The 17,624-nt window shown below is 38.9% G+C and overlaps 1 protein-coding gene across 1 annotated transcript; it reads right to left on the bottom strand.

Annotated features, from left to right (window-relative positions):
• Positions 1–2,477: 2,477 nt before the first annotated feature.
• Positions 2,478–9,882, bottom strand: LOC129099532 (kelch repeat and BTB domain-containing protein 12-like). Its single transcript, XM_054608788.1, has 9 exons — positions 9,712–9,882; positions 9,449–9,630; positions 8,609–8,741; positions 6,827–7,060; positions 6,408–6,739; positions 5,154–5,427; positions 3,773–3,920; positions 3,466–3,663; positions 2,478–2,626 (listed from the first exon to the last, which is right to left on the bottom strand). The coding sequence occupies exons 1-9, from the start codon at positions 9,880–9,882 to the stop codon at positions 2,478–2,480; spliced, it is 1,821 nt and encodes a 606-aa protein (XP_054464763.1).
• Positions 9,883–17,624: the final 7,742 nt, after the last annotated feature.

Raw genomic sequence — 17,624 nt, forward strand, 5'->3', positions numbered from 1 at the left:
TGTCAGTTAATAATTTATTTGTGCTTTAGTAATCAGTAGTATGCTTTAATAAGGATGAAAAGCAATGTTATGTAATGTAATGTAATGTAAAAGCAATTAACGACTAATTTACTAGAATTCATTTTTTGTCTGAAGGTGAACTTGGTGGCTTTTGGATGTGAGTTCCTCTTTAAGTTTTTTTTTTTTTTTAAAAGATACTCTGCATTGTTCCTTCAGAATGAAGGATGCACAAAAAAGTCACATAAAGAATATATTTCACATTACATTACATTACATTACAGTCATTTAGCAGACGCTTTTATCCAAAGCGACTTACAGGAAGTGTATTCAACATAGGTATTCAAGAGAACTACTAGTCACCAGAAGTCATAAGTGCATCTCCTTTCTTAAACAAGCATCTTAAAGCATAAACCAGAGCAAAAGTATAGTGCAGAGGCAAATTACTACGAAAACAATAATTGCAACAGACTAATACGAATACAATAAGTGCTACAAACTACTACGAATAGGATAAGTGCAGTAAACGAATACGAATACAATAAGTGCTACGAGGAAGGCTCAGGGTAGTACTTCATGAAGAGGTGAGTTTTCAGCCTGCGCCGAAAGATAATTATTTATTTGTGCTTTACCAATCAGTAATATGCTTTAATAAGGATGAAAAGCAATTAACGACTAATTTACTAGAATTCATTTTTTGTCTGAAGGTGAACTTGGTGGCTTTTGGATGTGAGTTCCTCTTTAAGTTTTTTTTTTAAAAAGATACTCTGCATTGTTCCTTCAGAATGAAGGATGCACAAAAAAGTCACATAAAGAATATATTTCACATAACTTAAAGGTGCTCAATATGGAATTCAGGGCATTTCTTTGGCCTCTTCGTGGCTCTCAACATGGCAACTAGCAGTGCTAACAGTGCAAACAATGGCAACAGTGCTGAAAGAGCTAACAGTGTTACCTGCTGGGGAAGCGGATCATTTGGTGCTACGCTTTTGTAACGACAACGTCGGCGGTCGGGACGATTTTACCAACTTTATATCTTTACTTTATATCTTTACTTTATATCTTTACTTTATATCTTTACATAAATAATAGTTGTTTGCTGCTAAATCAATGCTCTGGATAAATAATTTAGCACACGTAAAGAACAAAGTAAGCTAATTTGGAACATTTTTTCCCAAAAGTGTGTGAACAGAAAAATCAAAGCATCTGTCAATTACTCAATTGCTTTAAGAGAAAATCTATTGCCTCCATACGGCTCTCAACATGGCCACCATGCTTGCAGCTAACAGCGGTCTGTCGAGACGGCGTTATCAGCTGTTACCGCAGAACTAGAGCCATTTCCATTTGAGCTGGTAATTCAACATTTTGGAGTTTCCAGTCAGAAATGTAAACTGAAACGCGGCCTGAAGTCAGATTTCCGCCATGGAAAGTCGGACAAACCCAATATCAAAATCCAAGATGGCTGCTCCGTGCAACAATTGTAGTTTTATGCTGTTTATTAGCACGTCTGTCTTTCCTGTGTCTCGTTAAATCTGTCATACATACAGTCCTGTCCACCTTCTATCTGTGGATAGAAGTTGCTGACAGTTAGAAGAGAAGATTGACACCACTCTCATATCTGTCTGCTCAATATGAAGCAGGAGCCGGAGATGGTTAGTTTAGCTTGGCACAAAGACTGGATAGAGATGGTAGCAGATAAGCATATTCCTCCATATGGCAAGCTGTTCTTTTAAAATGTTGTTTTTGCAGCCATAACGTGATCCATGACAAAGCTGGAGGAAGTGTGTGACACCAGAGTCTGAGTAATGGGTTAAAAGATAATAGATCATAGTGTGATTAAAAATGGTTAAAAATGTAAATAGATTTGATGCATCATTAAAAGATAAAGTTATAGCAGGATTGATAAGATAAAAATAGACAGCCCTTTATTTTTTTGTTTTGTGTTAGGTTAAATATATCGTTTTACAATGTCAGCTTTCTCAAACAAGAATTCATTAGACCAGTAGGGGGCGCACGATGCTGAGGAGGTAATTAATACCACAGGGACACAGCACCGCAGAATAAATCCCGCAGTCAAGGCTAATGAAAGCCATTCGTCGTGTCTCTTGTTTCTTCAAACAACAGGGATTTATCCTCACTGACCCTGCTGGCTACCAGGACGCCAGAGGGGCAACATCTGCAGTTTGCATCCTGTCTCTTAGCAACAGACAACACTGGTTTCTTTTAACTGTGGCCACAAGTAGTTTATATTGCCTCAACTAAACCAAGCTTTAACCACAGCTGTGGCGGATGAGAACACGTTCACATGAATAGCTTTTGTAAAGATTCCACACATATATTGCCCCTTTCTGTGGATATACATGCAGAGTCCAGGAGTCAGATCGGGTTTTGATAACGCTGTATGAGGTTAAGAGGACAGAAGCTCATTTCTCAAACATCCTGGCTCCGAGCGTTGTTGCTTAGAGTCAGGCGGAGATGAATTAGGGTGTGACGAGGTCTCGAGGGTTGAGGTTCGCCACCAGACAGACGTCATAGCTGTCATGCATGGCTGCTCGTCTTTGCACCACCGTCCACACATTGTCTGCAGGGTCCATTTCCAAAATCTCCTTGGTGATGATCTCATGACGGCCTGCAGTCGTGAGAGAAAGTATGTAAGTTATGGCTGACCCAAAATCTAATTTCCAGAGACACTGCCTCTTTGGTTAGCTGGCATAATTTAAAGGAACAGTGTGCAGCATTTAGGGGGACGTATGGGCAAGAACTGAATATGTTTATTTATATATATATATATACTTAATATATATATACTTAATATAATATATTAAAGTCTTACATTTATGAGAATTTCTTTTTATATTCTGAGATCAAAGTGTCACTTTACAAGAAAAATAAACACAAATTTGCAAGATTATACATTCATGAATTTTCAAGGAAAAAAATCAGATGTTCTCAGAGATTAAAGCATCAAATATACGAGTAAAAATCTCAAATTAGAGAGATTATAAAATCGTAAATTTACTTTAGAAGAACTTCCAAAAATGCAAGTTTATAGAATCATGAATTTACAAGAACAAAACTCAGATATTCTCTCAGACTAAGTGTCTAATTTGTGATAAAAAACCTACAAATTTGCAACATAATAGAGTTTGAATTTACAACACGAAACTCTATAATATAGAATCATAGATATACAAAAACAATGCCCCTCTTCCAAGCACAACCTTTTATTGTGAAAGAGTAAAGTATTATGTCGTATTTTCTGTAGCTAAGCAACCAATCTACTTCCTGTTTACTACGGCAGTGTATGCAAATAGCCACATGATTAGTTTCTACAAATTTTTGTATTTCTAAAAAGGTGCAGAAACACCCGTGTGGGCGGAGATCGTTGTTGTTTTAAACCCTCTGTTATAAGTGGATACGTATTAGTGTGGATGTAGAATAAGAGACAAAAGGCATTCACTAACTGACCGGCCCCCTTGTAGTATCCACAGAGGTAGAGCTTGCCCTCCACCGCTCCCACATTAGAGGCGTTGGTATGGAGGGTGAGTAAAGACGTGGGCAGGGTGGGTCCGGCCCTCCAGGTGTCCGTCTCCGGGTTAAAGATCTCCACAGAGCTCAGAGAGCGACGTGACTGTCCACAGTCCTCTCCATCACATCCTATACCACCTGAAGGACAGACAGACAGACACACACACACACACACACACACACACATCATCTCCATAATCTCTCTCATTCAGAATAAATACTCAGGGCTACAGTCTGGTAGTCTGACCTAGAATGTAGATTTCTCCATGGAGGACTGCCGTGCCGCAGCGGTACCTGGAGTACTTCATCCTGGCTCGCTCGGTCCACCTGTCCTTGCCCGGGTCGAACTGAAAGACGCGGTTACTCAGCTTGTCGGGCTCATCGTGAGGCTGGTGCTGAGGGGGGGTAAAAGAGACGGACTGAGAAGGTTTTAAACTAAAAGAGTTGCTACTGGCATGAACAGAAAAACAGAAAAAGAGGTATTCCCAGCATTACTGGTTATCCCAGTCCTGCCCTGCTAGAGGGCGCCAAAGTATTTTCAATTCTACACATAATTGATTTACAGCCTATGGACAGTATTTATCTCTGAAATAAAATATTTATGACTGCATATACAAGGAAGTTAAATTACTTTATAAGCTGACATTATTTTTATGGTAAGCTCAACAAATGATAACACACATGCTTCATGAGAAGGCGTGTGATTTGATCACATTTTATTGACATGGCTGGAAACATAAGCAAACAACTCACATTCTGATTCAAATATTGCAAAATCCTGATTGGTGCACGGAAAATGTGTGACATTTAACTAATGCAACTTTTGTCAGAAATGTGTGGACTTTTAGATTATTAAGGCTTTTTTAATAATTGTGCTTTTGATTGTCAACAGTTGGATTGCAGCCGCGTTCCTGTCGACTGTAACAGGAGCGCTCTACTTTCTCAATGCACAGCTGGTTCTTTCTGATATTTATTACTGTACCGTTTAAAGTCAAGCCAGCAAGCTAAGTAGCTTTGTTAAAATCAATTTGGTACAAATGATGACTTGAATGCGTAGCCACTGATTTGACTGACACAAAGAGGACAATAAAGTTTGTGAGCATTGGATCATTTTGTTTCTTTAGTTTTATTTTATCTTTGGGAAAACACAAGTTGAATGTAGAAAGTGTACGTCAGAAGTTGTGACATCGAGCATTAACGTTGAAGTACATATTGGTCGGGACGGGAAGCAAACCGATTTATGGTCAGTTTATTTGTTCTCATTCAAAAATAGTCTTAAACCTGGTATTTGTGCACAGCTTCAGATCAAGATCAGTATTAGTATTATACTACGTGTAGCATTAGATTACAGTGGTGGCTGTGACGGATTGTATCAGACTATTGTGATCCAAATATTTCCAATAACTCCAATAAAAGTAAAATCCATCAAGATGCCTTCACTGTGTTTGTGTTGACGAAGCTGACGAGTTATTTTCATTAAAGAAAGTTGATTTTAAAAAAAGGAACTAACTTTCTGAATACACTGAATCTCTTTATTCAAACTGAGGATTTTGTTCACGGATTTGAAATGTTTTAAGGTGGGTATTTACGACTGGCATTCATAGTATTTTCTAACAGGCCTGTGATACCTGAGGTGTCCATCCTCCCATCACATAGAGATGCTCCTTCAGGCTGACGGTGCAGGGGCAGGCTAAGCGGAGAGGCAGAGGGGCGAAGCTGAGCCAGCTGCCTCCTCTCTTCAGCGACCATCTCTCCACGCTGTCCGTGACCACGTAGTGACCAGACACTCTCACCTGGCCTCCTATCAGAAACACGGCGTCGCCCAACAGCCCCAACCCGTACATGTCCCGGTGTGCTGCGGAGCACAGCGGCGCCCAGCGGTTCTCCTCAGAACGGTCGTACCTAGAACGCAGACAGGTTAGATGGTGAACTAACTCATGTGAGCACAAAAATACACGTAGTGGTTCCATCACTTTAGAGCAGTGGTTCACAAACTTCAACCACCAGGTCTGAAAAGTGAAGTCAAAGCTTCATGTGTTAAAGCTGCATTCTCTCTAGTGTCCATCAGGGGGCGACTCCTCTGGTTGTATAGAAGTCTATGAGAAAATGACTCTACTTCTCTCTTGATTTATTCCCTCAGTAAACATTGTAAACATGAGTTTATGGTCTCAATCTCTAGTTTCAAGTCTTCTTCAATACAGCATGATGTTCATTTAGTAAATGATGCTCCATTTAGAGTCAAACAGACCATAAAGCAGGGGATGCTTTAGGGCGGGGCTACACACTGATTGACAGGTCGACACCAGAGACGTATACGGCGTCTCTACGTCACTCCTCCTCAGTCCATATATGGTCACTTCCTGTTCATTGTTTGCAAAAATCCAAGATGGCGACGGCCAAAACGCCGAGCTCAAGGCTGAAGTTTACAAACCCACGTCCACTTGTTATATAAAGTCTATGGTATTAAATGAGTAAGTATGTTTTTTAAATCAACTTTCCTTAAGGAATATAACTTCAACATAAATAAAGTCATGGTGTCTTGATGGATTTTACTGTAGTACAAATAAAATATATCTTCTTAAATAGTTTTGTATACACACTTTTGTATAAATTATCCATCCATTATTATGATTTGAGATTTGATTTTGACAACCTAAGAGGAGGAGAATCCTGGCTGTGATCTTTGGCGGCCTCGGACCTCAGGTTGGGAACCTCTGCTTTAAAGGTCATAACATTGACTTACATTCATTTCCTGGAGACTTTTCTACCTTTAAACGTAATGATTTATGTTCAGGGGATGTGCATGTTGTGCATGTTGTGCACATTGTGACTGTGTAAACAGATTAACGTTCCCACAACATGAATAACACACAAACACACACCTGTAGACATCCACCCTCTTCATCCTGTGTCGGTCCTCCGCCTCTACGGCCACAACTATGTCGTTGTCCCGGGTCACGGCCCCGGCTGTGATCTGTCCCGAGCCTCCGCACCCCCTCAGTGGAGAGGGGATGTAGTGAGTCCTTCTTCCGTGGGGGGCGAAGCAGAAACTGAGGTCGGCTAGTCCTCCACGGCGGGCAGGCTTTCCCTCCTTGTTCACCCCGCCCAGGCAGAGCAGCAGGTCGGTGGTCTCCATGCCGTAACGGAGGGCCGGTCTGGAGGTCTGGGGGGCCTCGTCCAACATCCCACAGCACTCAGCATCCTTCAGCAAAACCTGGAAGATTAACGTACAGACACGGTATTCTGATAACAACTCAGTCTTTTATAACAGTGGAGACTTCTATGACCTCTCCTATCTCACCGGGTTTCTCCTCCAAGCTTTACGGAGGAATCCAGGGTCCACAAGTTCCAGCCGGACCCGCCGGAGTAACTCCACGGCCTGGGCTTCACTCCGCGGGTCCCCCCTCCTCCTCTCCACCCAGCGCAGCACCAGCTCCAGCACCACCTCCTCCTGCGAGATGTTGAGGTCATCCGAACCCAGCAGATCCCCGAGACTTTGGCCGTCCAGCTCCAGCACTTCCTGTTCCTCACAAACCTGGAGACAGCGGGGAGAGAAACAGAATGCTGTGGATGGTGGCAAAGAGTGGTGCAGTTAAAAGCAGCCAAAGCAATATTCTGTAAGTCCCAAAAGCATCTCAAAAGCTGAGCTGTAAGAAAAAGGGCAAGTGAATTCTGCCACCTACTGGCATCATTAAGCAGCTGAAAGTTAGTGTGAAACACTGGTGAAATGTGTGGTGACTCAGCAAATTGTGGAGATCAGGAGGAAAAAAACAAACCACAGCATCATGTTTTTTTCAGTTGGCTACTGACCCTATTTTTATTTAGTTTTTTATATTACAAAAGAAAACCGATTTAAATAAGATAACTAATGAGCCAGGAAACATCCTTTGGGAAAACAACTAAATTTGTTTTTTTTAATATTACATTTATATTCATGATTACAAGATTTATGCCGACATTATTTCCTTATTTATTATTAGACATTTTAGATCTCTTTACTTGGGTTTTTGAAGAAACCAAACACAAATAAAAAATGAATAAATAAAAAAAATTTGAAAAGAAAAAAAAAATAAATTAGAATAATAAGCATAATGACAATAATAAGAATAGAGTCTTTAATGATATTATAATTGACAAATCAGCAGAGTTGCCAGAGTTTCTTGGTGTGAGAACAAAACTGTGTCATCATAAAACATCAGTTTGTGTTTATGTCTTTTTAAAATATCTGTATGTAGTGATTGGCAGGATAATATCTATGTTTAATATGACACATTCTTAACGTCACTATATTTATATATATAGTTATATATTAATATATATATAGATAATATATATGTTTAATATGACATATTCTTAATAGTTATATATTTATATATATAGTTATATATATATATAAAACATATAGATATTATGTGCCTTGAAGCTTTTTGTCGAATCAGAAAGTAGTTTCACGTCATGTTCAAGATCTTTCAGGAAACCGACAAATATATATATTTTATTGTTGAATTTATATTCATAAATAGAAGATTTTTCAAACATCAGTATAAAATGTATTATTAAAACATATTTGTATTCTTTTCTTGGGTTTTTGAAGATTACTGACAAATCAGCAGAAGATAAAACTGTTTCTGAATATTCATCACAAAAAGAGCAGTTTGTGTTTATGTATTTTTAAAATAGCTGTATGTAGTCATTGGCAGGATAATATATATATTTAATACGACAAATCCCTTACTTAAATCAGGTTTAGTTATTCATGAGGAAGCATCCAGACCTTCTTCCAGTAGCCTATTTATAATTTACAAACCTTTTTCAATATGCCATGACATATAATGGAATAGAAACAACATCTTATTTAAATAGAGTGGTGTGGCTCTATTATTATTTCTGGGGATGTGAGAAACAAACACTTGGGGTAATCTTCTGATCCTTTAAAGCTGGAGAATCACACAGCATTTATGTTTAAAATCATATTAATAATCCTGATGGATAGAAGCATGAATTTATGAAAGGAGCCAAGAATAATTACTTATTGCACTAATTTAGAAAATCTATACGAAACAATTGATAATGACTACCCCACCTGTTCAAAGTGTTGGCGCAGGTATCTCAAAGCGCAGTCGGCCAGACGGGCGGCCCCCAGGCCTCTGGCCCAGTGGTACAGTCCGACACAGTTGGAAGGGTCCAAACGTGCCTCCATGTGGCTCTGACACAACCTGAAGCAGCAACAACAACGAGGTGATGGGACAAAATATAATCAAAACTTCTTCAAACATGATTTTACGCTACGGTTAAAGTTTTTTTGATTTATTTCGCTCTAATGAATCTTTTTTTTTTACGGTTTTACCACGATCAATATATTCAGAGTTGTATTTTATTAATTTCATCTTTTCATCTTCCATTTTCATCTTGTCGTTTCGTAAAACACTTTGAATTGCATTCAATTTGTCTGAAAGGTGCTATAAATAAAACTTGATCGATCTATTGATTGATTGTCCTACCGTCCATTATAAAAGGATATTTCAGCCCCAATAGAACCTTGATGGCCCTAATGTTCTTATAAATGTAGATTTAGGGGAGATGTATTTGCAGAAATGGATTATAATATTGCACTGTTGTCTCTCTCTCTGTCTCTCTGTCTCTCTGTCACCACTCACTTTCCACCACACAAACACTGGCTCTGCTATTCTGTAAATGACCTCACATACTTTAACAACACCTGGTTCCAGATAGGGACATTCATCTTTTAGCCTCGTCCACCGTAGTTCTCCTACAAACTTGGCAAACTGGAGAAGTTTCAACCAGCTGCAATCTGCAACCTCACCACTCGAGGGCGCCACATCCTACACACTGCACCTTTAATAAAGATGAGGACTGTTCAAGTTTAGTGGAATAAAGATCACTTCCCACTCTCTTTTCCCACCTGAAGGCTCCGTCTACATGGAGCAGGAAGGCAGCAGCAGCCACGCTCTGGATGTTGTCGTTGGAGAGGTGGAGCTCGGCTCGGTACATGTAGTCCAGCAGCAGCTGCAGGCTTTGGGCCGGCGTGTCTCTGAGAGGTACCTCCCCTCCACGGGTCTCCTTCAGACCACATGTAAACATGGCCTGGACGCAGCGATTCACAATGAGCATCAACAGATTTTGTGACAGATTCCACAGAACACGTGTGTTGCATGGTGTCTTCACCTGGAAGTAAGGGCTGAATGCAGACAGCACCACCTTGTGGCAGGCGAAGGGAACCCCCTCTGCCAGCAGCACCACGTCCGTCAGCTGCTCGGCTGCTCTCATCCTCTCCAGCTGCCGGAGCAGAAGTGAGCCATGCTCCATCTGAGCCGAGACCAACGGTGGATCATCCATGGGCTCGTCTCCTGGATGTTGGTGCAGTGCCAAACACGCGTAGTAAGAGGGAAAACGAAAGGCAAAAATTTTACTTAAGTAAAAGTACAGATGCATAAGATGCACATTGTACTGAGGAGTTTGGACCCATCCAGGTTGTCAAAACGTGGAACTGGAGGGTTGGGAGATGATTAATGGGGCGAGGGAAAGAAAAGGTTTTGCTGCACAAATTTGTATTCATACGTTAAACTTGTTCTCGTACTTTTTTTGTGAAATCTGTTTTCGTGGTTTTTTGTTTTGCCTCAAACTGTAATAAAAAGTATACCAACTGAGGAGTTTAGAGGGGGGATGTCTCTGTTAACATCTACTGAACTCGTACTTTTTCTGAAACATCTGAAACATGATAAAGTGAGAAGTAGGGTCATCATCCTGCAAATTTCAGACATCTGGGACTAATAAAGGATTATCTTATCTTATCTTATTATCTCATAGACTTCCATACAATCAGACTTCTTTTTGCAACCAGAGGAGTCGCCCCCCTGCTGGTCAGCAGAGAGAATGCCAGTTTTAAGACACTTACAAATTGGCTTCACTCGTCAGAACCAGATGTTGTCGCGGCTCTCAAAGCTCCTCAAAGTTCTTCTTTCATCCGCGTTCGGGCAGTTAGAAAATGTCGTATGTGCACGGACGGACGAAAACCTGATGTACGGAACCAACAAATGGGCGAGTCTGATGGTGTGACGTCACTTTGCGGATCCATCAAGCATGAATCACGCTAAAGAGTGAACATTATATATACAATGAATGAACATTGTTCCTGTTGGGACAAATGCAGGCCTTTCGTCTCCATGTGGACCAGTATCTTTAACTGGTTCCACCTCTGAGCAGCTGGACCTCCAACTCAAACATATGGAGGCCATATAAACATGCAGTTCAGAGAATAAGCATTAGCATGTTAGCATGACTTCAGCTAAACACATGCAGAAAGCAGCCGTCATACCCGAGGTGTCCTGAGGCTTTACAGAGCAAGGATCCGGAAATCTCTGAACTGAGATGACGTCAGCTTTGACATCTGCAACTACTCTTTACATACTGTTGTATTTTTGTTTTCTGGCAGGTCTTGTCTTCTGTTCTGTGCTGGTTGTTGCCTGTGGTTGAGTGAGATATCATGCTCACTGGTCAAAAGGTTTAAAATAGACCAGCATGTGTTTGTGGCGCTGGTTAGGTTTCTAAAAGTGGCCGGGCAAGCAGTCTACTGATTTTGTTTTTTAAAAATAGTGTGGATTTCATCTAGAAAAGACAAGAAGAAGATGCATAACATGTACAGGGTGAAAAAAAGGATAGTACATTTAAAAAGATGAAGGAATGACATGATGGCAGAACCCACACAGTTCCACGAATATAGCAATCAGTGTTCAACAGAAACGCTACCTGGAACAATTTATCTGGTAATTATCACACTTTGAAACACTCCTGAAGTTGCAGTAAGCTTGAAAGCAGATTTTATGGTTATACAGTTGTTTGCTACTGATTGTGACTCAGCAGCGCCGTGTACTTTCGTTAAAGAGTAACTGAACATGAGAGATCTGGCTGAAGTGCCCCGACCCTGGAAACTATAAGGAGACAGTTCATCGTCTTTTATCTCCTTTCTGTGACTAGAAATGAAGCCATTCAGCACATTACAAAAGTTGCTGAATAAGCGTTAATGACTTATTATCTAGTGAAGGATTCAACGATTCAATGATTGGTTATCGTCATTATGCAACACAGGGATGCACAACCGAATTCAGTTTGTAACACAACAAACAAATGACAAACAAAGCAAAACAGAAACAGTAGTACATTCCTGTTGTGCACTTTTTAAATGTACATCATAAGGAATGTAAACAGCAGCAACAAAAACAAATCTCTGAGCAGATAATATGGCCGACATCTTCACATTAAACATTCAACTCTGACTGTGTTTGAGCACCAAGCATCATGATGTAAACACAGAGTCCAGCTCTTTGTCCTGCTGCCCGCCCGTCAAGAGCAGCTTGATCCTGGATGATCGATGGATCCAGGTCTCTGTGAAGATGTGGACTCAACAGTCACCGACCTCCTGCTGCTTTCAGACAGCCAGGAGCATGCTGGGTAGTGGAGTTGCCTCAGGAGCTAGCTCGGTAAATGTTATGATTATGGTTACGTAAGTACTGTAAAGTGGTTGTTATAGTGAAAATACAATATACACTCATTGCAAATTGGATTAGCATGAGCGATTCAAAGGCTATTTGAAAGGGTGGTGGTGGTGACGAATTACGAGTTCTGCCAATGGTTTGAAATGGTCTACACTTCTCGTCTCCTAAGTCATGACATGTTCAAGCTGAAACAGAAAAAGGTGGAGAACGAAGTCAATTTATCTCCTGATTTCTCCAATATTTACTTTGGTGACAAAAGAATGAAAGAATCGGTCATAATTTGTGTTCACGACTTCTCCCACTAGAGTTAAAAGGGATTTGCGTCTAGCCTCTTAAAGGGCCGGGCAGTGGAGAAGCCCAAGCGACACCGAAACAAGAAACTGACTCGTTACCGCCCTAATTTAAGATAAGATAAGATAATCCTTTATTAGTCCCGCAGCGGGGAGATTTGCAGGATTACAGGAGCAGAGAGGATAGTGCAAACAAGAGACATAAGTAAAAAACAAGATCAAAACAAGTATTATAAATATGTAATTAAGTAATAACACAGTAAAGAGTAAAGTAACTTCCACGGTGCTTCAGTTCTGTGCAGGTTTCCCATCAAACAGCATTAACCGCTGATGATAATAGGGAACTGTGAAACTAGGTGACAAGAAATGCTCCGAACTGACCCGATTCCATCAATAACACCATTAAATACCAATATACATTGGTTTTCAGCTGAAAAAACGCAGTTTAAGGGTTTAGTTTACTTTTTAACAACATAAAGAAGCAACAACGTGTGTGCACACAAGGAACATGATAGTCATATTATAGACTCTGCTGCAGGTCCAACAGGTCGCAGGTGATAGGAGGTGTGACTGCTTCCTGGACAGGTTATTGGACAACAAATCTGTTATTTCAGGCCAATTGTTTCCATAATATAGTTCCACACACAGTTGAGCACGATGCATTACACAACACCAAAAACAATGCTGTCCTTACACTGCCAAGGCAGATTAATCAGTGACACCTGGTCAGGATGTGTGTCTGAACTTGCCTCTACATGTGAGACGTGCTTGCCGACATGTGTCAGGAACAGTTGCTGTCACGCTGTTAGCTCCGATTCAGCACTTTGGACAAGTGCAAACTTAACCCCTTCAAACCGCTTCCGGTCTTAATGCAGCCGAATTATGCCTAATGTCGCTAATTTGCCTCATATCAAAATGTATATCTATTGTATGTGCTATATTGAAATTAACAATCTCCACTTAATTTAGCATCTGCATGACAGCAAAAACACAAATATTTAATTGTTTATATAATTGTAAATAAATTCAGGCAATAAGGGGTTAATAAGATAAGATAAGATAATCCTTTATTAGTCCCGCAGCGGGGAAATTTGCAGGCTTACAACAGCGTAGAGTAAAGTGCACACAAGAGACATAGTAGAAGAAGACAAGCTAAAAATAAAAAATAAAAAATGAAAAATAAAAATAAAATAAAACAAGTATTATAAATAAGCAATAAAAAAAAACAGTAGAAAAAACAACAATAACTGAAATATTATATTTACAGACAGAGAAAAAAACAACAACTATTTCAACTATTTTTAACTTTTTTAACTATTATTGCACAGTGTAATGTGTAATGTATTGCACAGGTTTTTATTGTCATGTTATTATTGTATTATTGTCATGTGTCATGTGGTCTGCTGGGAGCAGAGCTGGTTGTGCAGCCTGACAGCAGCAGGAAGGAAGGACCTGCGGTACCTCTCCTTCACACACCGGGGGTGAAGCAGCCGAAGGCCTCGGTCTGCTGAGCAGGAGTTTACTGATGAAGTGAAAGTGGCTAAAGTTGCTAATTGATCTGTACATTTCAAGACATTTTATTGCACTTTGCTGACAAGTAAGCTTTAAAAATAAAGATCTTTTCATGTAGGTTCAACTTTAAATTGAATGTTGATTTGGAAGGTCCAAGCATCCAAGTATCATTTCTTTTTATTTGAGTTTTTCTTGGTTTTATAACTTTTATTTTGCTAGTTCTGTACGTCAGTGTAGCGCTAAAGATGTTAAAGTTTGTCTGATAACCGGTACTTTGGTCCAGAATGAATCTCAAATGGTCTGCAGGGATGAATCTACTGGCTTTGTTGATCCCTTGTATTCTTTCTTTACAATCACAAGGTTGACATTTGTGGGTTTTAACAAAATTTCTTATTAACTTGCCATTTAAGTTTGTCTTTCATGTCCCTCCCAGCATTATTTGTAATAAATTTGATGATCCTCTGACTTTTTTAAAATCATTAAATACTGGTTTATAACCAAATACCTGCAAAACTAATGACATTCCCATAAGCCTCAGTTGTAATTTGTATTTAGTGCTAATTGACCCTTTATTAAGACCCGCCCCTTGAACACAGACCGGCCAATCATAGCACAGCATTGTCCAGCTCCAACCAGGGTCCGACACCTAACCGCTATACGTTTCAAATATGTAACGTTTCTACGTAAAAACCTGTGGAGCTAACATCAGCAGAGTATGTTAGCAAATCATCAAGTGTTAGCAAGTCTATGCTACGCTAGCTACTAAAGGTATACTGAATGTTCTTTAATGATCGTTACAGTGAACAGAGAGGAACAGTGTTCCTTAGTTTCATTGTATTCTGTCTGGATCTCCAGGTGATGTGTTGTTTCACTTTAACTCTGTGATCTGTAGCTTTAGGTTCTATTTTTCTTTTATTATTATTATTATTATTATTATTGTTATTGTTATTATTATTATTATTATTATTATATGTATTCAGAGTGCAGTTAGTGACAGTGTGGGCTCCGTGCTAGGAAAGGATCAGTTAGCTTATCCTAGTATTCTAATTGTAAACATGGTAAAAAAAACTGTGCTAAACATCAGCATGTAAAGCACTTCATTTGTGATGTCACTTGTTGGCTTTTGGCTCAAAATCTTAGCCTTGTTATATATTTTCTTATCTGTCTCTTATTTCACCTTCTTTCTCCTTTACATCCTCCTGCACTGTGCAATTATAGCTTTAATAGTTTTTCTGTCTGTTCATATAATATTTCAGTTATTGTGGATTTTTTACAGTTTTTTATTGCTTATTTATAATACTTCATTTTTTTACTTTTATCTTGTCTTTCTTCTACTATGTCTCTTGTGTGCACTTTACTCTACGCTGTTGTAAGCCTGCACATTTCCCCGCTGCGGGACTAATAAAGGATTATCTTATCTTATCTTATCTTAACTTCTGTTTTGTAATTCTGGCATTATTAACCATTTCCAACTACACTTAGTTCACAAATGAAACCTTTTTTTAGAAGTGGAAAAAAAGCTGACTTTGCCTTTTCTGGCCATGAGGACACAAAGGATCAATCAACAGGTTAACAAACACCTGGCCTCCTAACCCAGCAGTTAAATGACTCATCTCACTATTTACCCATTGATAAGAGTTAATACAAGAAGATCCTTTATTTACAAGTCTCACAGGGACATAATGGGGCCCCAATTACAAGATAACAGTGAGGGTTGTTTTCTGAATATTTCTCTTTGCTCAGCTTACTTATTCTCTTATTTTTATACTGTGCAGCACTTCAATTTCTAGGTTTCTTTAATGTTTTTTTTGTATTTGTCAGGTTAAACAGCTGTTCTTAAATAATAATAAACCCTTAGAGATATTTTAACTGTTCACTCTCCTCTGAGAGAAACAATGATGAGACATCTGTAAATAACACACATATTCACACTACTAATGTTTTGTTTTGGGTTGGTTTTATTCTGCCATAAATCAATATATACATGAAATACATATGGAGAATGTGAGAACACAAATACCATGAAAATACCAAAAACCAACAGTGTTTTAGTCCATGTCTGGTTTCTAATTGAGATGTTCTATTTTCTTTTTTAAAAGGCTCAGTTATTCTCTAAAACAGATGGGCACTGTAGTTTTTAGGGAATGTTACTCAAAGGGGAGTACATAATGGATTTATTGGGGACTATTCTCAGTGGCAAATTCATTTACATTCTCTCTGTAATCCTGTGAAGCCACATATAAACACACAAATAAGAGTTCACATTGGTTTTATTTTTTGTAACAATAAACAACCAGCCTCCAACAAACTACGTCAGCTGTAACACTTTAAAATCTAAACGCTGTAATTAAGAATTGCATGAAAAAGATAATTAGAAATCTAAAAAGATAGTATTTGTGTGGTACAAGTGACAAAAATACAAAATTTACCAAATTTACTGGAGAAAAAAGACCTAACGTTTCCAAGAATGACCACGCCTTTTTAACAATATTCACTTTTATACAGTTGAATAACATTAAAAGGATCCAAAACATTATTTATGTAATGTGTTTGATAACATTTATCTCTGATACATTCAAAATATTCTGGTGTCTTAATGCTGTCAACACTTTTTTAATAGTTATTTGACTAAAACAATTATGAACTTTAATTAAAAATACCTCTCTTGTTATCCTTTCAGCTGTGAGAAGTCATCAAGATGTTCCTCAGTTTTAACAGCACACATTTACACGGGCGACAGGGTTAATATGTCACGTCCAACACTCATCCATTACTGTTAGTCATTTAAGGAAAAGAGAAATCCACTCTTGTGAGCCATTTGGGTTTTTTTTTAACATAAAAGGCTTTTTTTTGCCATTGATTAATAGAAAACGTAAAAAAAAAGAAAGAAAGAAAGTAGAGGCTCAGAAATAAACAGATATAGTATTTAAAATCACAAAGAAAGAATGATGGTGCCTTTAGAGAGAGAATATTAGAGTATTTATTATGATAAATTAAATTAAATACAACTACAAAACTTTATCCTCCACTGACATGCACATTTTTCTTTGACTTCAACTCCTCCTCGTCAGTAAAAACACAATTAAAACATAAAACAAAAGTCAGTGATATCACAAAGATGTGACTGTGTGACCCGACAAGTGTTAATCACTGATCTGCTGAGTGTTTGGGGGCAATTAAGGTAAAATATTGACGATAGAAAGTAAATCACCTCTCTTGTCCACATTAGAGCGAATACTCAAAACTCAAAAATCAATAATGAACGCCGTCTCGACAAAGAGACCCCTTTAAACGTTAACCAGCTCAACATACACGTCAAGTGGAGGATTGGAAGGAGTGCTGTCAGAAAGGGTGACTGATGGAATTGCGTAATGAGGTCACCTGCTTCAAAGATAAATTGGCTTTCATTTAACAAGCTTTGATGCTTTTTGAATATAGAGCGTATGGGAAAAGCTGGCCATCAGGACCTGCTGCCAGCAATCTCCTGAGTTTTAGGCCATTGCCATCTTTGTCAGTGGCCATCTCGGGTTAAATGCACCATCATTTACTAAATGAACATCATGCTGTATTGAAGAAGACTTGAAACTAGAGATTGAGACCATAAACTCATGTTTACAATGTTTACTGAGGGAATAAATCAAGAGAGAAGTAGAGTCATTTTCTCATAGACTTCTATACAACCAGAGGAGTCGCCCCCTGGTGGACAGTAGAGAGAATGCAGCTTTAAGGCACTTCAGCTTTGGCTTCACTTTTGTTTGGTAGTTTGATTGGTTTTATTTAGTTC

The sequence above is a fragment of the Anoplopoma fimbria genome, chromosome 12, assembly GCF_027596085.1.
Source record: "Anoplopoma fimbria isolate UVic2021 breed Golden Eagle Sablefish chromosome 12, Afim_UVic_2022, whole genome shotgun sequence".
Lineage (NCBI taxonomy): Eukaryota > Metazoa > Chordata > Actinopteri > Perciformes > Anoplopomatidae > Anoplopoma > Anoplopoma fimbria.